The sequence below is a fragment of the Ochlerotatus camptorhynchus genome, unplaced genomic scaffold (assembly GCF_037179485.1).
Source record: "Ochlerotatus camptorhynchus isolate MF236.1 unplaced genomic scaffold, CSIRO-AGI_Acam_v1.1 ptg000232l, whole genome shotgun sequence".
NCBI lineage: Eukaryota > Metazoa > Arthropoda > Insecta > Diptera > Culicidae > Ochlerotatus > Ochlerotatus camptorhynchus.
The window spans coordinates 2021918-2039989 of record NW_027040722.1 but is presented as its reverse complement, the minus strand read 5'-3'; the positions used below and the strand labels follow the sequence as shown (position 1 = coordinate 2039989).

At 39.7% G+C, this 18072-nt stretch overlaps 3 protein-coding genes across 3 annotated transcripts in view; 1 reads left to right on the top strand and 2 right to left on the bottom strand.

Annotated features, from left to right (window-relative positions):
* The window catches only part of LOC135704222 (cytoplasmic 60S subunit biogenesis factor ZNF622), a 530133-nt gene that overhangs the window by 246232 nt on the left and 265829 nt on the right, over nucleotides 1–18072 (bottom strand). The window lies entirely within an intron of this gene.
* On the bottom strand, nucleotides 5099–6829 carry Su(fu) (suppressor of fused). The gene is made up of 2 exons (XM_065225695.1): nucleotides 6584–6829; nucleotides 5099–6514 (listed from the first exon to the last, which is right to left on the bottom strand). Exons 1-2 carry the CDS (start codon nucleotides 6727–6729, stop codon nucleotides 5302–5304), a joined length of 1359 nt encoding a protein of 452 aa, XP_065081767.1. The 5' UTR covers nucleotides 6730–6829; the 3' UTR covers nucleotides 5099–5301.
* LOC135704178 (ATP synthase subunit beta, mitochondrial-like) lies at nucleotides 14493–16224 on the top strand. Its single transcript, XM_065225609.1, has 2 exons — nucleotides 14493–15536; nucleotides 15602–16224. Exons 1-2 carry the CDS (start codon nucleotides 14555–14557, stop codon nucleotides 16132–16134), a joined length of 1515 nt encoding a protein of 504 aa, XP_065081681.1. The 5' UTR covers nucleotides 14493–14554; the 3' UTR covers nucleotides 16135–16224.

Here is an 18072-nt window from a genome sequence, read left to right as displayed (position 1 = left end):
ATCCCATTGTTTCATAATACCGAAAAATAGTATTTTAGCTGTAATGAGCAATTGCAAGCCTGGATAAAATAATTGATTTTCGTTTCGTGTAGTAGTGTTGCCATGTGGTACAATCCAGTAGTAGTGGCAACAATCAATACGAAACTAACGATTTTAAATTGGCTCACTACTTGACTAGCCTATTGGTCCCAAGCAAACGATTAACGTGCCCCATTCTAGTCGAAATTCTAGTACTACGCAATGTTTGTTTTGATTCGCTATGAAAGTTTGACAGATAAAATGAGGGGTTATTGGTTTTTCCTATGTTTCGAGGGGTGAATCGATTAGCTTGGGACCGAAGAGAGTACCAGAGCTGAGCCAAAAAGTTGAGCACGTTTCTTCGGGACCTTCTGGTCTTAGAGTTACCTCTATGGTAGTGGTGTTGCCATGTGGTACACTGAAAAATTGCAATAGCAAGTTAGTCACCAAAGTTTTCGAGCCGCTCCGTCTGTCACTTCGTTTGTGCTACTACCATAGAGATAACTCTAATACCAACAATCAATACGAAACTAACGATTTTAAATTGGCTCACCACTTTAGTAGCCTATTGGTCCCAAGCAAACGATTAACGTACCCTATTCTAGTTGAAATTCTATTACTACACTATGTTTGTTTTGATTCGCTATGAAAGTTTGACAGATAACATCAGGGGTGTGTGGATTCATGCAGAACATGCAGGGGTGAGTGAAATAGCTTGGGACTGCTTGGCACCGTTGTTCTGGTACTGAGTGAGCCAAAAATAATAATGATTTTCTTCGGGACCCAGTGGTCTTATGGCGGTAAGCTCCATCCCGGATCAACTTTTAATACCGACCCTGTTTGAATGATCTGCCAAATGTATGCCTAAAGTCGTGTTGATTACTTCTAATGTCGACATGAACGCATCTGGACATTCTTTATCAGGATTTAAATCGACGATCATACCGGTTGTAGCTTACCGCCATTAGAGTTACCTCTATGCTAGTAGGTCCAAAAGAAATGTGCTCAAATTTTTGGCTCAGCTCTGGTACTATCTTCGGTCCCAAGCTAATCAATGCACCCCTCGAAACATAGGGAAATCCACGAACCCCTCATTTTATCAGTCAAACTTTCATAGCGAATCAAAACAAACATAGTGTAGTACTGGAATTTATACTAGAATGGGATACGTTAATCGATTTGCTTGGTACCGATAGGCTAGTGAGCCAATTTAAAATCGTTAGTTTCGAATTGATTGTTGGTACTACCAACAATCAATTCGAAAATAATGATTTTAAATTGGCTCACTACTTGACTGGCCTATTGGTCCCAATCAAACGATTAACGTATCCCATTCTAGTCGAAATTCTAGTACTACACTATGTTTGTTTTGATTCACTACGAAAGTTTGACAGATAAAAATAGGGCTTCATGGATTTTCTTATTTTCAAATTTAAAATCGTTAGTTTCGTATTGATTGTTGGTACTACCCACCACAGTGTACTCAACAGATGGCGGTAATGTTTTAGCGACCATGTTTTACAGTGACAAATATACAATGTGTTATGTCTGTTTGCCTGTGTAATTAGTATCAGTGATAATGATGATGATGTTTTTCAAAATTCATTCATGCAACATCACAACAAGTTGTTTCAAAAGTTATCTTTAGATTGACCACTTTGACGGATGTTCCGGGGTCTTCCGCTGTTCCTGTGGTCTAAATTTCGTTTTTAGATTCAAACTCATTCATGTATCAGCATTGCAAGTTATTTTTAACAATTTTCAAATATATATCTAAATATATAGGGGAAATTGAAGAGCCTAAATTTATAAAGAGGCAACATGTCAAAATTGGAACAATCGATTGTCTGTCAAAATCATAAGAAAAGTCATTCCAATCGAGCAGAAGACCTGTCAAATGGATAAGATGTCGTCTCTTTACAAATTCAGGCTTTTTAGGGGAAATGGATGTAATGTCATAGAGGTAACTCTAAGACCACTGGGTCCCGAAGAAAATCATTATTATTTTTGGCTCACTCAGTACCAGAACAACGGTCCCAAGCAGTCCCAAGCTATTTCACTCACCCCTGCATGTTCTGCATGAATCCACACACCCCTGATGTTATCTGTCAAACTTTCATAGCGAATCAAAACAAACATAGTGTAGTAATAGAATTTCAACTAGAATAGGGTACGTTAATCGTTTGCTTGGGACCAATAGGCTACTAAAGTGGTGAGCCAATTTAAAATCGTTAGTTTCGTATTGATTGTTGGTAATGTCGTCCTAAATGCCCCTAATTTGGGCCCATACATAAATTCAGTAATCTACTTAATTTTCAATAGCGACCAAAAATATCCATTAGTACCGTCCCAATAACGCGTTCATCTAGATAAAATTGATAAATATCAGATTTTTAGCGATAGGCCCAATCTTAGATTCATAGGCCAACATTAGAGCCATTTCCCCTATATATATAAATGAATTTCTGTCAGTCTGACCCTTATTATAGACTCGGAAACTACTAAACCAATCGGCGTAAAAATTTATATGCAGGGGTTTTTGGGGCCAGGAAAGGTGCTTTTTAAATCGGCTCATAAACTCAAGCTAATATTGAATCCCAAGCAAGGCCGAGCACACTCAGCCAGTTAAAAATAAAAATGACATTTCACAAATAGCAACGCTTGGGTCAGTTGCAAGTTGTTCCGGCGCAGGTGGTGTAATGGCAAGCGTGACTGCTTTTTCACCCCAATGGGTCTGGGTTCAATACCAGCCGAGGTCGGTGGGATTTTTCTGAGGCATAAACATCTCTGGTCACGTCTTCCTTCGGTCCGTTGGTCCCGGCCCATGTGTGTTGATGAATGTGGACCTACGCAGGTGTGGAAGCTGCCTTCCTGCACATTCGATTGTCGTCAATGAATGACAATCGATGTCCGTCGGTGATTGGCGCTAGATTGCAGAACAGAGACCGACGTTGAAAAAAGGAATGGTCTTAGCCATCCAAAATAAGGACAACACAAAAAAAGGAATGAAGAAAAGAAGAAGAAGAAGAAGAAGAAGAAGAAGAAGAAGAAGAAGAAGAAGGGGTAAATTGTTATTTCCCACACTTTGAATAGTAACCCCGGTGCGGTTGCTGCGCTGGTGAAGGTTGCTAAAATAGCTTTAGCAACCCTAATAAATTTGTTATGGTTATTTTGCTTAACGACGTGTTTGGGGTATCATTCAAACCATTTGTGGAAAAGTTCAACTATTTGGGTTATTGTTCGTTTATGGTTTTTGTTTATTAGGGAACGCATTAGCATAGAGGTAACTCTAAGACCACTGGGTCCCGAAGAAAATCATTATTATTTTTGGCTCACTCAGTACCAGAACAACGGTCCCAAGCAGTCCCAAGCTATTTCACTCACCCCTGCATGTTTTGCATGAATCCACACACCCCTGATGTTATCTGTCAAACTTTCATAGCGAATCAAAACAAACATAGTGTAGTAATAGAATTTCAACTAGAATAGGGTACGTTAATCGTTTGCTTGGGACCAATTGGCTACTAAAGTGGTGAGCCAATTTAAAATCGTTAGTTTCGTATTGATTGTTGGCATTAGTGCGGGTGGTATCAGCGAAAAATATGCACGGCGAATGAGAACGACCCAAATTTGAGTTTAGTTCACTCATAATCGCCAAAAGTTCAAGAACTCAGCGATGAGTAAATTTGAGTTTGGCAATGTACGGATAATGACGCCGCCAGAGAGCGACTTTTGAATACCCTCGAGGCCCAAGGAAGACAACCCTATGTTCCTATCAGAGACGTGTTGGCAACCCGTGATCTCTGCTATATGCAGTCCGTTTATGTTTTTCTTCAAATGTCTAGTATAAGAATTTAATTCCTTTTGTCTTTTGTCTCTCTTTATTAGTTTTTGTTTGTCTTGTCCCCCCGTCTCGATGAGTCTCATCGTCGCCCACTGGTCACCCACCATAGCCGGTCGAACTCCGGACGAAGCTAGAACAGCACTACCGTTCATACTGGCGACAACGCTCTGATGAGACAACGAAACCCTACCCCAAGCTCCTCCCCTGATCCTATCCTTCGAAAATGTACCCTTCTAACCTCGAGTAAGCCGCGAGTAATCGGCCCAACTCCTACTAGACATAGAATTAAGTGAATTTTGTTACACACAGTGAACAATGAATTATCCGCTCCGTAAAGCTAACGCGATTGAGCCTTCCAAATAAACGAACTAGATAAAAAAAATGAGTAATTTTGCCTCATGTTTTCCCTGGTTTTTCCAGGATTTTCCAGGGAAAAATTCCCGAATTTGAGAAAAGTAAAGATTGGATTCACTCAGTCTACGTCTCCGAGACTGAATAAAATTTTCGTCAATTTCCTCATTTTCCGGCAGATTTTTTAGGTTTTCCACAGGAAACCATGAGACAAATTCTACTCATCGCTGAGTTCCTGCACTTTTGGCGATTATGAGTGAACTAAACTCAAATTTGGGTCGTTCTCATTGGCCGTGTGGCGATCCAATAATAGGAGGCACATTGCGCATCTCGAAACGAAAGACATTTTGTACGAACGCTTGTATGAAAAAGTTTTTCGTTTCAAGATGCGCAATGCGGCCCCAGAACTCTAACTTTGACCTCTGGACCATCGAATTTCAGGATGAGACTGAAAAGCGATTACTTCGCTTAATGGGATAAACTGACTTGATGTTTTTTTCATGATCAAAATCAAAGTGCGTAGTTTTATCACGCAATATGAAAGTAGATGCCAATTGATAGTGGATAACGATGTTATCTTTAAATTGTCGAAAATCCACATGGGACTGATATGCGATTATAGGCAGTACAGATACGAGACGTGTATAGAAATAGATTGGGATGTCGGAAGTCCTATTGTTCGTCAAGTTTCTGGAGCAGGAATCTTCGGCCCTGATAAGAAGATTTCAGTGGCAATGGGGCATAACATTCTCTGAATGCCCAAGTATTAGCGCTATGGACCGATTGTATGTATATTGAAAAAAGGCGAATTAGCTGGCTTGTTGGTTACTTGGGCGGCTTACTGCCCGGATTTTCTAATTTAAAAAAATGAAATGCATTCTACACTAATTACGCGTCGGCGTATGTATATTTTTATTAAAGAGAATTTGAGGCACTTGAGATTCCTTCTACAATAAAACTAAGTGTTATGAAGTTAGCCTATGACAATACTATCAAAATGGAAGAAATGTTCAATATGTGACGAATTCGACGATTGTGAGCCCCATGACACAACTACGAACGGTCCAAAATCTCTCCTAGTCACCAGGTCATGCCAAAATCGGCCCCTGTTGATTAAGTAGCTCCGGAGGTGGGTTGTCGATGACGAATTTCAAATTATGCTCCGGCCACTCGTATGTCAATGGGATTTTCAAATTGTCCGCACTTTTGCTTAAGTCTCCAAACGCATCCAGCATCCTAGGAATCAGCGAGTTTGGGATTAAGATCTGAACCCAATACCCCAAAACGCCGTAAGGCGTTTCCTTATCGACGATGGCTCCGGTAACCGATTCGGCTACAAAGGTAACGGCCATGTTCTGAGCTTTGAAGGTAAAATGACGCCCATTACGAATTCGATCTTTGATGGCGAGCACTAGGAATTTGGCAGCGTAGGGTGCTAGGGTGAGTTCGATGCCATTTAAGGGCGAAACTCTCGACGGTACCTGCGAGTGGTGGAATGGGTTTACCATATCAGACGATCCGGAATGTTCGAGACCATCGTTGAACTCTTTCTTGATCTCGATGTTACACGAGGAGATGCTTTTGGTGATTTCTTCCTCTGGATCGAGGATTTCTTTTTTGATAATCATTTTGGGAAGTTCTTTGAAGGTGAAATCTGCGTTGACACCGGCAAGGTCGGAGCCTTCTTTCTCGAGGTCGATTTCCAACTGGCGGAGAGTTTCGGGGAAAAGTTCGAACACGCTTTTTGATCGAGCCATGTCCGTGATGAGCCAGGGTCCTCCGGTTGTAGGATCTTTTTGAAGAAGATTCAGGATACCTTTCCCATTCCAACGGGAAGCTTGCTCCAACTCTTCATTGGTTACGCCGACTATTTGCAGAAAGTCTACCCAACCGAAGGGAGTCTCGGTACGAGACATCTGAGGATCTTCCGCGATCAGCATGTGCTGTACACTGGACGTTTTGCCATCCAGAGATCTACGCCAAGGGATGTTGTCACCAAAGCAAAGTCTATTACCCGATTGGAAGACGTATTTGGCCAGGGCCTGCAGAAGATTTGCCGGCCAAGTAGGTGGTTTTTCATCGGTACTGTCTGCAGGTTTTACTAGTCGAAATGTCAGCTCAAAACCCATTCCAGATCGAGGTTCCAGCCCTCCAATGGTGTCCGGCAGATGAACCCTTCCATCACCGTGTAAATCCGACAGTCCGAAACTAATGTAATGCCAATGTGGAGGAATGTTCTTGTCCTGGTCGCCCGCATTGTGATACATACTGATGTAGTCCAGCGGGTCTTGTCCACCGAGCCTAGAAAGGAACTGTTTGTTCAGGACATCCTCACCAAATAGGGTCAATCATTAAATTGAATGTACATACCAGTATTTCAGAACGGTTGTAACCTGCAACGGATTCGTTTGATCGGGATAGATTTTCAGACATTGTTCTATTAGCTTTTGCAGTCCTCTAGGGACCATTCGGAGTTTTAGAGAATCGTCTTTTTCTTGATTGGTACTGGACGCCATGACCCGAGTAATAAAGTTACCGGCAGGCAAGAGATTAATTCAAAACGAGTATAAAATGTAAACTAAGAGCAAAAAATGGCTTCGAACTAAAAATGGAGAAACAAACACAAAATAAGAGGATGTAAACAGAGCAGAGAAGGAATTTTTTTGGCTTCTTTTTGACAGAAGAGATGCGGAATAACGCGAACATATATCGAGTCGTAACGCCTGATGAAGAAGGAACGGAATGGAACGGTTACGGCTGCCTGCGCATATCCAAAAAAAAATACCCGCACAATGACCATTAGGTTTTGCACCGTCGGGGTTAACCTCAATCTGATGACAGTTCAGTGGTACTGTTTACGTGGACTTAGTCGATTTTTTCTTGGGTGGATTTTCTCGATAATTTTTCAGACTGCAGTGAGATGCAAACCACACTTCTGCAATGTCCGCGAGCAACATCCTTTCATCGCGCTGTTCCTCGACAATTTTCAAGTTAAAATTCGGAAATTTTAGAAATTTTTTTTTTGAAAATACGACTAAGTGCTTGTAAACAGTACCACTGAACTGTCAAAAAGGTTCAGCCGGCTAACACTAAGTTCATTTGTGACGTCACACTGCAGTACCTAATTGACGAGTGCACGGATGGATTTGAGTTCACTCACTCGACAAAAAGTGACACAAATGCGGGGCCCTGTTTACTAAAAATGAACACATATGTGTTCATTTTTAGTAAACAGGGCCCCGCTGTTGTGTCACTTTTTGTCGAGTGAGTGAACTCAAATCCATCCGTGCACTCGTCAATGACCATAACATAAAATACAATCACAACATAATTCATTGCCAACAATCGATACTTTTGTACACTCAAAAATATTACAAAACGAATATAGATTAAATTGTATGCATTTTATGGTTTTTCAAAATTTATACACAGCAAAAAAAAAATGTAATATCGATCAACGTAATGCAAGCTGCTGTATGAAATAATGATGTAATAGCAAAAAGCAGATACAATATTACATCAATGGATGTAATTTTGTTCGCAAAATCGATGTACATCGTACAATGTGATATTACACAACCGATGGATTGACCTGGTTGCAGCAGTTTCGATGTAATATTCAACAACTTTTTTTGGTGTGTACATTGGTAAGATTAAAATTTTCGTCAAAATTATACTAAGTCCGAATAACGGAGTGGAATTCGATCAGTGTTTACTAAAATGATGGGAAAAAGAACATCTGGGTTCTCTTCGGAGCTTCGTGCTGGTGAAGAGCTTCATCCCGGTTGATTACTACCCGAAAAAAAAATTACAGTGAAATTTTCAGTGGAAACAATGCTCTAACATTAATATTTATTGTCGACAATAAAAATGATTGTTATAATGTTGTACTCTTCCGAAAACGGCAAAACTGCTACCTAGCTGTACAATGAATGTACATAATAAAATGCTGTTACAATGATTTTTATCGTATTTTTCATTTATTTTATTGTTAACATGATCCGATCATGAACAATAACGAACAACTCTATTACAATAAAAATTGTTGTTACATTAAATATTGGTGTATTTTCATTGTGGGTTACTTCACGAACAATAAAAATAAATCTGATTGAAGCATGCAGACTATGAGAGGGTCAGCAACACTGCCAATGTAATTAAGATAGGCGCTGCTCGTATGGCTCTAGCTTTGACAGTTCGTTTGGCTCAAAACCAGGCAGTCCGCGTCCGCTCATATCTTATCCTAGACCCTCTCTAAAGCTTAATGGAGACCTTTTCCGTGCAGTCAATAATCATACAATAATAATAAAAAATTCCACCACTTGAAGATGTCAGGAAGGAACTCTCAGGTGGAAGCATATTTCATAGGCGATTCTCTCCAGTCGAGTGCATTAACTTATCAACGACGCTCAACCACCAAGGAGACGTGACCTAGGGATATCGAGCGCAGGGGAGTTGGCCTGCATTTCTCACAAGCTCCGGATCGAATCTCGATCCATAACCAGTAAAAAAAGGACCACCCGTAACAGACATACCACCCCCTTCCCTTCTCGGGGCAATGTTTTATTTTTTCGATTTATTTTTAAAGTCGATAAAGTAGATCTGTCAAGCCAACACATACACTCTAAAGTACACTTTTATTTTTTTTAATCAATAAATTCGCCAACCAACAGTAAAATTACAATAATATATAATGTTATTGAAAAAAAAAAATATATGGGAAAATCACGAAAATTTCATTGTTAAGATACTTAACAACCCCCCTTTTTTATTGTAAATTTTCCATTTACCATGAAATTTATTGTTTTGTACAACATAAATCAAGGTAATTTTATTGTAGACGTAACAATATAAATCATTGTTAAGACAATAATTTTCGTCTTATTGTTACATTGTTTTTTAATGTATTTTTGTTGTTATTTTTTTTCGGGTACTGCGCCTGTAATCTGCTGGGCAGCTAGCATGCGTGAGCACGAGTTCATCATAATAAACATCGAAATGGTAAGTATTTTTTAAATAATATTCATAAAAATAAAATTATTCAAAACCCCTCCTGAGACAATTTTAATTTTAATTTGAAAACAATAATATTTACAATAAATAAAATAAAGAAGCGAAACATACATTCTCTTGAATAAACCGTATCTATTCATTGTATGTATATTTCGATTTTATACTATGGCACGCATAAACCATTTTTATACTAAGTTTGCATTCTCTCACTTTATACCGACCTTTGCGTCGGTACGGAGAGTTGCGATTTAGCGTAACTTTTATACTATTTAGATTTCAATATTTTTTGAGTGTACGCCCTAATAAACGAGTACCACACACCAACGATATCATAGATGGTACGACCATACCACATAAAGGTTATCATCCGAATTGGTGATTAGGCGCTTCTTATGGTTAAGTTTATGGGGCGTATATCATACAAGTAAATTTAAAATATTATTATTACAATAGGTCTACAATACTTCCCTTCTTCTTCTTCTTCGCATTTCAAGCTTATTGCATATCGCATATTAGCTTATTGCGTGCTCTCAACTTATGGCGGTAAGCTCCAACTCGGATTAACTTTTAATACCGTCCCTGTTTGTATGATCTGAAAAATGTTTGCTCAGAATTATGTTGATTAACTCTGATGTCGACATCAAACCAGCCGGACATTCTTGATCGGGATTTAATCCGAGGATAATACCGGTTGGAGCTTACCACCATTAGTGTTCTAGATGCACTTCCATAGTTATTCATTGAGAGCTTTCGATGCCTGTACCATTTTTGCCACCTATGCCCAGGGAAGTCGAGAAATTTTCCAACCCGAAAAATTCCTAGACCGGACCGGGAATCGAACCCAGCCACCTCCAGCATGGTCTTGCTTTGTAGCTGCGCCTTTACCGACTGAGCTAAGGGAGGTCCCTACAATACGTCCCATGTAGTATGAATTTTTAACAATAGAAAAACAATTACTATTAATGGTAAATGGCTCATGTTTGTTCGCGAAAAAGTGATATTTTGTACGGTTAAGATACATAACAACCCCCTAATAAAAAGTGTATGGTTAATTTGCTTAACGACGTGTTCTGGGTATCATCCAAACCATTTGTGGAATAGTTCAATGATTTGGGTTATCGTTCGTTTATGGTTATTTTTTATTAGGGCCCCCTTGTTCTATGGTAGATTTCTCCATTTACCATAGATTCTATTGTGGAAACAATTAATTCTATAATTGTTTAACGTTGTGGATAATACAATTTATTGTAAATACAATAAATTCTATTGTATGGTTACAATACATTTCATTGTACTTCTACGGTTCTTTTTTTACGGGATATGCTTCGAGATGAGGTTTGATTTTAAAACCATTAAGCAAATAAAACAGCAAAAAAGGTTACCTTCCATTTAATTCCACTTAATTAATTATACATGACAGATACGTATTTCGACTACAATGTGCAGTATTCATCAGTGGGAATGACAGCACACACTGCTCATGAAATTAATAAGCACACGCATTGTAAACAATTTTCCGCTTCAAGGTCTGCATAGAGATCGAAGCGAAGTGAAATTCCCATATACAATATTCGATTTTTCACCAGCGTGAAAAATGTAATAGACACATAGCTTGGAACTGTAAACAGATACGATCCAGTGAAATTGAATATTGTGGATCGCATCTTTTTCGCTTACGATTACGTTTTTCAAGCATGCAGCTGGTCGTGAAAAAAACAGCAGATAAGCAAAAAGTTGACGTTTACCCCACCCGATGATGTTGTTGGTTTACGTGGGCGTTCTTCGGTTCGCGTGTAAGGGGCCTTACAACTTATGTTTACAAAAGCTTTTGTGCCGTTATCAAATGTTACACCTGAACTAATCGATTTCATTTCACGTGAACTGTGAACTACGAAAAGAAAAATTGGTAAATGCTCCACAACATTTTTTTCATAACATGCGAAATTTCAAGATTTTTCACTTGCTTTAAATTTCACTTCGCTTTGAACTGTAAACTAGTCTTAAAGCTGTATTCGGTTTCTAATTCTTCTAATACTGCATCTTTCTCTTAGTTTTTGTAATTTAGTTCACGAAACAATACAAGAATTCTTTCATCTGCATCCTCAAAATATTCTTCTTGTTGCTACAATCATTATAATACGTCTACTCATTTTGCTAAAAAGAATTCCATGAGTTTCCAGGTTTTTCCAGGACTTCAACGTAAAATTTCCAGGTGATTCAAGACACATAAAATTTGATATTTTGGTGTAGAAAAAAAACAACTTACGTGCCACAACGTTTTTAAGGTATGACCACAGACAAACAAACGTAACTATTTAAATTAATTTTCCTTAAATATATCGTCATCACCGAGGTTATCACTAACGACATCTCACGAGCTATTCGTGGAAAAAACTTACTTGCCAAGTCTCAAACAATCTTGAATACAAGTTCGGTAGAATGTATAGAAACTTTAAAGTGATCCGATGCCAGCGCTGTGGTGGGGGATTCGCGCAATCAATAGTATTTAAATTGGAGCAGAAAGAGTTACGTCTGTTCATTTGCGGTATGATAATCAGTTTCAATAGAATAGCTTTAAAGCAAATCTATTACAAAAACTACAAATTTCTCCATGTCCAGAATATAGCTCTGAGAACTCACATATTTTTAAGAATCCAAATGAGCAGTGCACTCTTCTTGTCGCCTAAGTGAACCCTAATAATTTGATAATTTGAATGGTTATTTTGCTTAACGAAGTAATGGCGTACTTACTTTGAAAACGTTATTTAGGGTCATGTTAACATTCAAATCAGTTTCAAAAGGCATAGGGTCTTCTAATTTCACTGATTTGCATCCATTGGAACCAATATTGTTTTGTTTGTTTACGTTTTGAGAGTTGTTGAACAGGTAGATTGAGGTTAGGGCAACGCCACTGGTACTTATGATGCGATGAAAATATTTCATCCAAAACGAAGTGCAATCGCAACACTTGATTATAGAAATAGATGATTATCGTATCATTAGTCAGAGGAGAACTTATTTTTAAGGACTTTCTCGATGTTCACTCAAAAAATATTTAAATCTAAATAGTATAAAAGCTACGCTAAATCGCAACTCTCCTGACCGACGCATAGGTCGGTATAAAAAGAGAGAATACGAACTTAGTATATACATCGTTTATTCATTGTATAGTATAATTTGGGATTATTGGTTGAATGTATAATGTTGGAATATTCGGGCGAATGTATTTAGATGCGGTCAGTTCTTATCAGTGGTATTTTTCATGGACATAGAATAAAATATTAATAAAAGTCAAATTAATTTTATTAGCCAAGACAAAACGAACTTCATATCACCAATCCAGAACCTGCAAGCAGCATTTTTTTGACCAATTGCATCATAGTCGTGCATCGGCCTCAGGGGTAAATGATTTCCGCACCGGCCATCAACGGTATATAATTTCCGTCCAGTGGTTCCAACAGAACAGGTTCGCAGTTTCGTCTGTTATGGTTGAGGGAACAATTGATGAGCACTTTCAACTCGACATTCAAATTTACCTGCCATGGAGTTAGAAGTGGAATGAATAGGTGAATGGTTTAATTTGTTTAGGTTACTTACTGGTGCTACTTTAATTTTCACTGATTTTAGTTCGCTGGGATAAATCTCTTTCCTTTAATTAATAAGCTCTGGAATACGTTATTGCCTCTGGAGTTTTGTCATCAGACTATCACTAGTAACTGCTGCACACAATCCGGTGTTTGTTGATTGATGATGCCGTTATCGAGTATCCGGTGATTGATAATGGTGATAAGCTATTTGCGCTTGTTGAACGTTCCGTTTTCCGGAAGCAAAAAAACATTCCTTTTGAAGTGGATTTTTAAAATATACAAATGTGTTTGCCTGTAAAGATTTAGATGAAATATAAAGTGGTCTTGGTTTTTTTAGGTAGGGTTAGATAAAAAGAAATACCTTTCAATGGCGGTCGGAAGGGTATTTAAGATTCGGTTAAAATACAGAAGAATCCGTTGGTTCAGATGCAGTTCAATGTATGCTCTGTCGTCGAGATCAGTAAACGACCTCTCATCAAGTCTCCGCGAACAACCTGACGAGGACCTCTTCGATGACCCTGAAGCACACAACATTCTAGCCATCGGAAGAAATCCACAGTGGAATCGGTGTTCCCCAGTAACAATTATGACTGATGATCCAAACACGAGCATCAACGGTCTCTTAGTCGGGTGATTTCTCCGAATTCCAATCACTCAGCACTTTCGACACGGGAGGGCATTGATGGACTCATCCGTCCGATGGAACCGAAAATATCTCCTACATCACTTCGAATTATTTTCCACTGCTTTGCTGTCAGCGATATATATACTGAATGATTTTTTCTCTGGTATTCAGACTTAGTATAATTTCGAAAAAAAAAAAAATATTTGAATCAATGTATATATATTTATTAATCATAAAATGTATAAATTTTAATCATTCTTAGATTAATAATATTTTTGAGTGTTGAGTTCCCTAATAAACAAAAACCATATATGAACAAATACCCAAATAGTTGAACTTTTTCACATATGGTTTGGATGATACCCAAAACACGTCGTTAAGCAAAATAACCATAACAAATTTATTAGGGTTGCTTCCCCTAATAAAAATTGTATGGTTAATTTGCTTAACGACGTGTTCTGGGTATCATCCAAACCATTTGTGGAATAGTTCAATGATTTGGGTTATCGTTCGTTTATGGTTATTTTTTATTAGGGTCGTTCCTCCGTGTACAGAAATTCAAAACAACCCAAAATTAAGTTCTTTTCACTCATCTCCCATGTTCCGTACGATAAGCCAAATTTGGGTAAACCGACTCAAAGTAGTTTGCATTTAAGCACGGCAAAAAAAATTACCCATCGCTAAGTTATTTTCAATTTTTTCTACCCAAAATTAAGTTCAATTAACTCAAATTTGGGTATATCGCATATTACTCAATTTTGGCTTCTCGTACGGAACTAGACGGTTGAGTCGAATCTTTCGTTCTATTTTTGACAACAATAGCGAGAGGAAATGAAATGGGCAGAGGTCAAATAACTCAAATTTGAGTTTAAAAAACCCAAGCGGTGGGTAGTTTTGTTTTTCTGTGTAGGCATTACATGCGTTCCATCTGCCCCGCCTAATTGACTACTTCTCTGCGCACACCCAGACAGCCGCCATGAGCCCATCAACTGACATCTCGACTGACATTCCGCAGCGGGTAACGCATCCATCCCAACCCCCTGCAGGTACCCTGCACATTGCAGTTACATAAGGCAAGTGGAGAAAATTTTCCTAGCCCTAAGCACAGTCGCCGAAATGTTGTCCTCGTTGAAAAATGTGCTAAGTACTGGTTCCCGGATCCAAGCCGAGCTGGTCCGGAACTATGCGGCCAAAGCAGCAGCCGGTGCCGCCGCTGGAGCACAAGGTAAGGTTGTCGCCGTCATCGGTGCCGTCGTCGACGTGCAGTTCGATGATAACCTCCCACCGATCCTGAATGCCCTGGAAGTGCAGGGCCGTACCGCCCGGTTGGTGCTGGAAGTGGCCCAGCATCTGGGAGAGAACACCGTCCGTACAATTGCCATGGACGGTACCGAAGGTTTGGTGCGTGGACAGCGCGTCTTGGATACCGGATCTCCCATCCGTATTCCGGTCGGTGCTGAGACTCTGGGCCGTATCATCAACGTCATCGGTGAGCCCATCGATGAACGTGGTCCCATTGAAACCACCTTGGCAGCTGCTATCCACGCCGAAGCCCCTGAGTTCATCGACATGAGCGTCGAACAGGAAATTCTGGTTACCGGAATTAAGGTCGTCGATTTGCTGGCCCCGTACGCCAAGGGTGGTAAGATCGGTCTGTTCGGTGGTGCTGGAGTCGGTAAGACTGTCCTCATTATGGAGCTGATTAACAACGTCGCCAAGGCCCATGGTGGTTACTCCGTGTTCGCCGGTGTCGGAGAGCGTACCCGTGAAGGAAACGATCTGTACAATGAAATGATTGAAGGTGGTGTCATCTCGCTCAAGGACAAGACTTCCAAGGTCGCTCTTGTGTACGGACAGATGAACGAGCCCCCAGGCGCCCGTGCCCGTGTCGCTTTGACTGGATTGACCGTTGCTGAGTATTTCCGTGATCAGGAAGGACAGGACGTACTGCTCTTCATCGACAATATTTTCCGTTTCACCCAAGCCGGTTCCGAGGTATCTGCCCTGCTGGGTCGTATCCCATCCGCTGTCGGTTACCAACCAACTCTGGCCACAGACATGGGTAGCATGCAGGAGCGTATTACCACCACCAAGAAGGGTAAGTACCTTACATGGTTCATAACTCCAGACTGCAACTAATCATCAAATTTAATCCAATTCCAGGATCCATCACTTCGGTGCAGGCTATCTATGTACCAGCTGACGATTTGACTGATCCCGCTCCGGCTACTACCTTCGCTCATTTGGACGCCACCACTGTGCTGTCGCGTGCCATTGCCGAATTGGGTATTTACCCAGCTGTCGATCCTCTCGATTCCACGTCCCGTATTATGGACCCGAACATCATTGGACCCGAGCACTACAATATCGCTCGTGGTGTCCAGAAGATTCTCCAGGACTACAAGTCGCTGCAGGATATCATCGCTATCCTGGGTATGGATGAATTGTCTGAGGAGGACAAGCTGACCGTATCCCGTGCCCGTAAGATCCAGCGTTTCCTGTCGCAGCCATTCCAGGTCGCTGAGGTGTTCACCGGTCATGCCGGTAAGCTGGTCCCACTGGAGGAAACCATCAAGGGCTTCACCAAGATTTTGAACGGCGAGCTGGACCATTTGCCCGAGGTCGCCTTCTACATGGTCGGTCCTATCGAGGAAGTCGTCGAGAAGGCCGAACGTTTGGCGAAGGAAGCTGCCTAAGGGGCTGAAAGAGGATTATTACACATTACATAATAAGCGAAAACAAACATGTAACACCGAGGAAAAAGTAAAATAAAAATTGAAAAATTATGTAATTCCGATGATTCCGATGACGCAGCCACCGATAGGAATAGAATAACTGAGCGTCATGTGATATAACACTAGGTAGTGCCAAACGGTTAGGTGACTATTTTACTGAAAACATTGCACTTCTATCAATCTTTTCAAGTAGGCATATTTCAGCATAAAGTTTATAAAATAGTAATTAATTTGTCGAGCTCATTGCTTAGGTTACAGCTATCAGAACTTTTGGTGAATTGTGAGAAAGATATGAACAAAAAGTTTGCTTTTCCCATAGTAATTCTTTTGTAAACTTCATGTGGTTGTTGCAATCTAAATAGTTCGCATAATATATTCGATTACAATCATTTGGTCATTCATATCTATATTGTCAGAATGCACTATCCATGCGTTGTTTAAAAGATACAAATATAAATCTATACAGGTATAATATCTCGATAGAACGTAACTGTAACTTTTGACTTCCATCGTTGATATCTAGCTAACAATCATTAAATCCAGCAAATTAATAACACCATCAGAGATATGAGATAATCCTTCATCTATTGGTAATGCCAAGTTGAATAATTGATTTGTTATTTGTGAGATATCGACGATGGAAGTCAAAAGTGACAGTTACGTTATATATCGAGGTATACCTGTATTCGACGATTTGAAATATGGGTGCGAATCATCAGCAATAAAAAATTGACATATCAAAAATCTATTAAGAGTATTCACCCTTATTCTGTACTCCATTCGAAACGGATTTCCCATACAAAATTTTTTTTTTGTATAGAAAAATCCATTTCGAACGGAATACAGAAAAGGGGGGATTATAGAACTCTAGATACTAAATATTTTGAGAGCTTTAGGCAGCTTACAGTCTTATATTACCCTTTTTTGATTTGTTCAGAATTATGTTTGCATCTTTTGATACTACTGCATCGAACACTGATAGAAAAAACTACAAGGGACAGCCCTACACTCAAAACATTTATCACATATCTAATGCATGAAATCCATGTGAATTTCACATAGCTTTCCTATGATCACATAGCAGCAAATCCCATCACAAAATCACATGAATATTATGAGGCCGATGAAATTCATGTGAAAAATCACATAAAGTTAATGTGATAGCATAAATTTTATGTGAAATTCAGATGAATTCCATTGAATTTGATTATGGATGAAAATCATGTGCATTTCCAATGGCAACTACATGAAAACTATTTTCGGTGTATGGGGTTGTACGCAATGGTGACGTAGGACTACGTGGTCTTATATAATAAATGGTAATGTGTATCTTTATTCAGCCAGGTATTAATCTAAACCATATTTTAATTATTTTCCTTACCTCATTTTTATATTTTCATTTTCTGTTCTATTTACTATCGTACAGATTGTCTTGAATCTGATGAATCATTGCTTGGAGCCAATGCCCATGATTGTGCTGGGTAATTAAAATGTTTATTCAACGTATCCACATCGTATAATGGCCGCACCAAGCAGACCGCTCGTAAGTCCACCGGAGGAAAGGCTCCTCTCAAACAGTTGGAGGAGTGAAGATCCGTCGTTACCAGAAATCGACCGAGCTGCTGACTGCAAGTTGCCTTTCAAGCGTCAGGTCCGTGAAATCGCCCAGGACTTCAAGACCGATCTGCGCTTCCAGAGCTCGGCCGTTAATGGCCCTACAGGAATTCAGCGAGGCCTATCTGGTCGGTCTGTTCGCCATCCATGCCAAGCGTGTCACAATTAATTCATGTTCCATATTCGGTTTTCACAATGTGTACCCCCATATAGAAATCGGTCGTGTCATGGGTGCAACCTCCTATTCTTTTTGTCAGCATTATTTTCATAAGGCAAATCAACTGA

Bases quoted from the DNA above. Each gene is read 5' to 3' on its own strand.
- LOC135704178 (XM_065225609.1), top strand. From the start codon at position 14,555: ATGTTGTCCTCGTTGAAAAATGTGCTAAGTACTGGTTCCCGGATCCAA. The intron at 15,537-15,601 runs GTAAGTACCTTA...ATCCAATTCCAG, and splicing joins TATTACCACCACCAAGAAGG to GATCCATCACTTCGGTGCAG.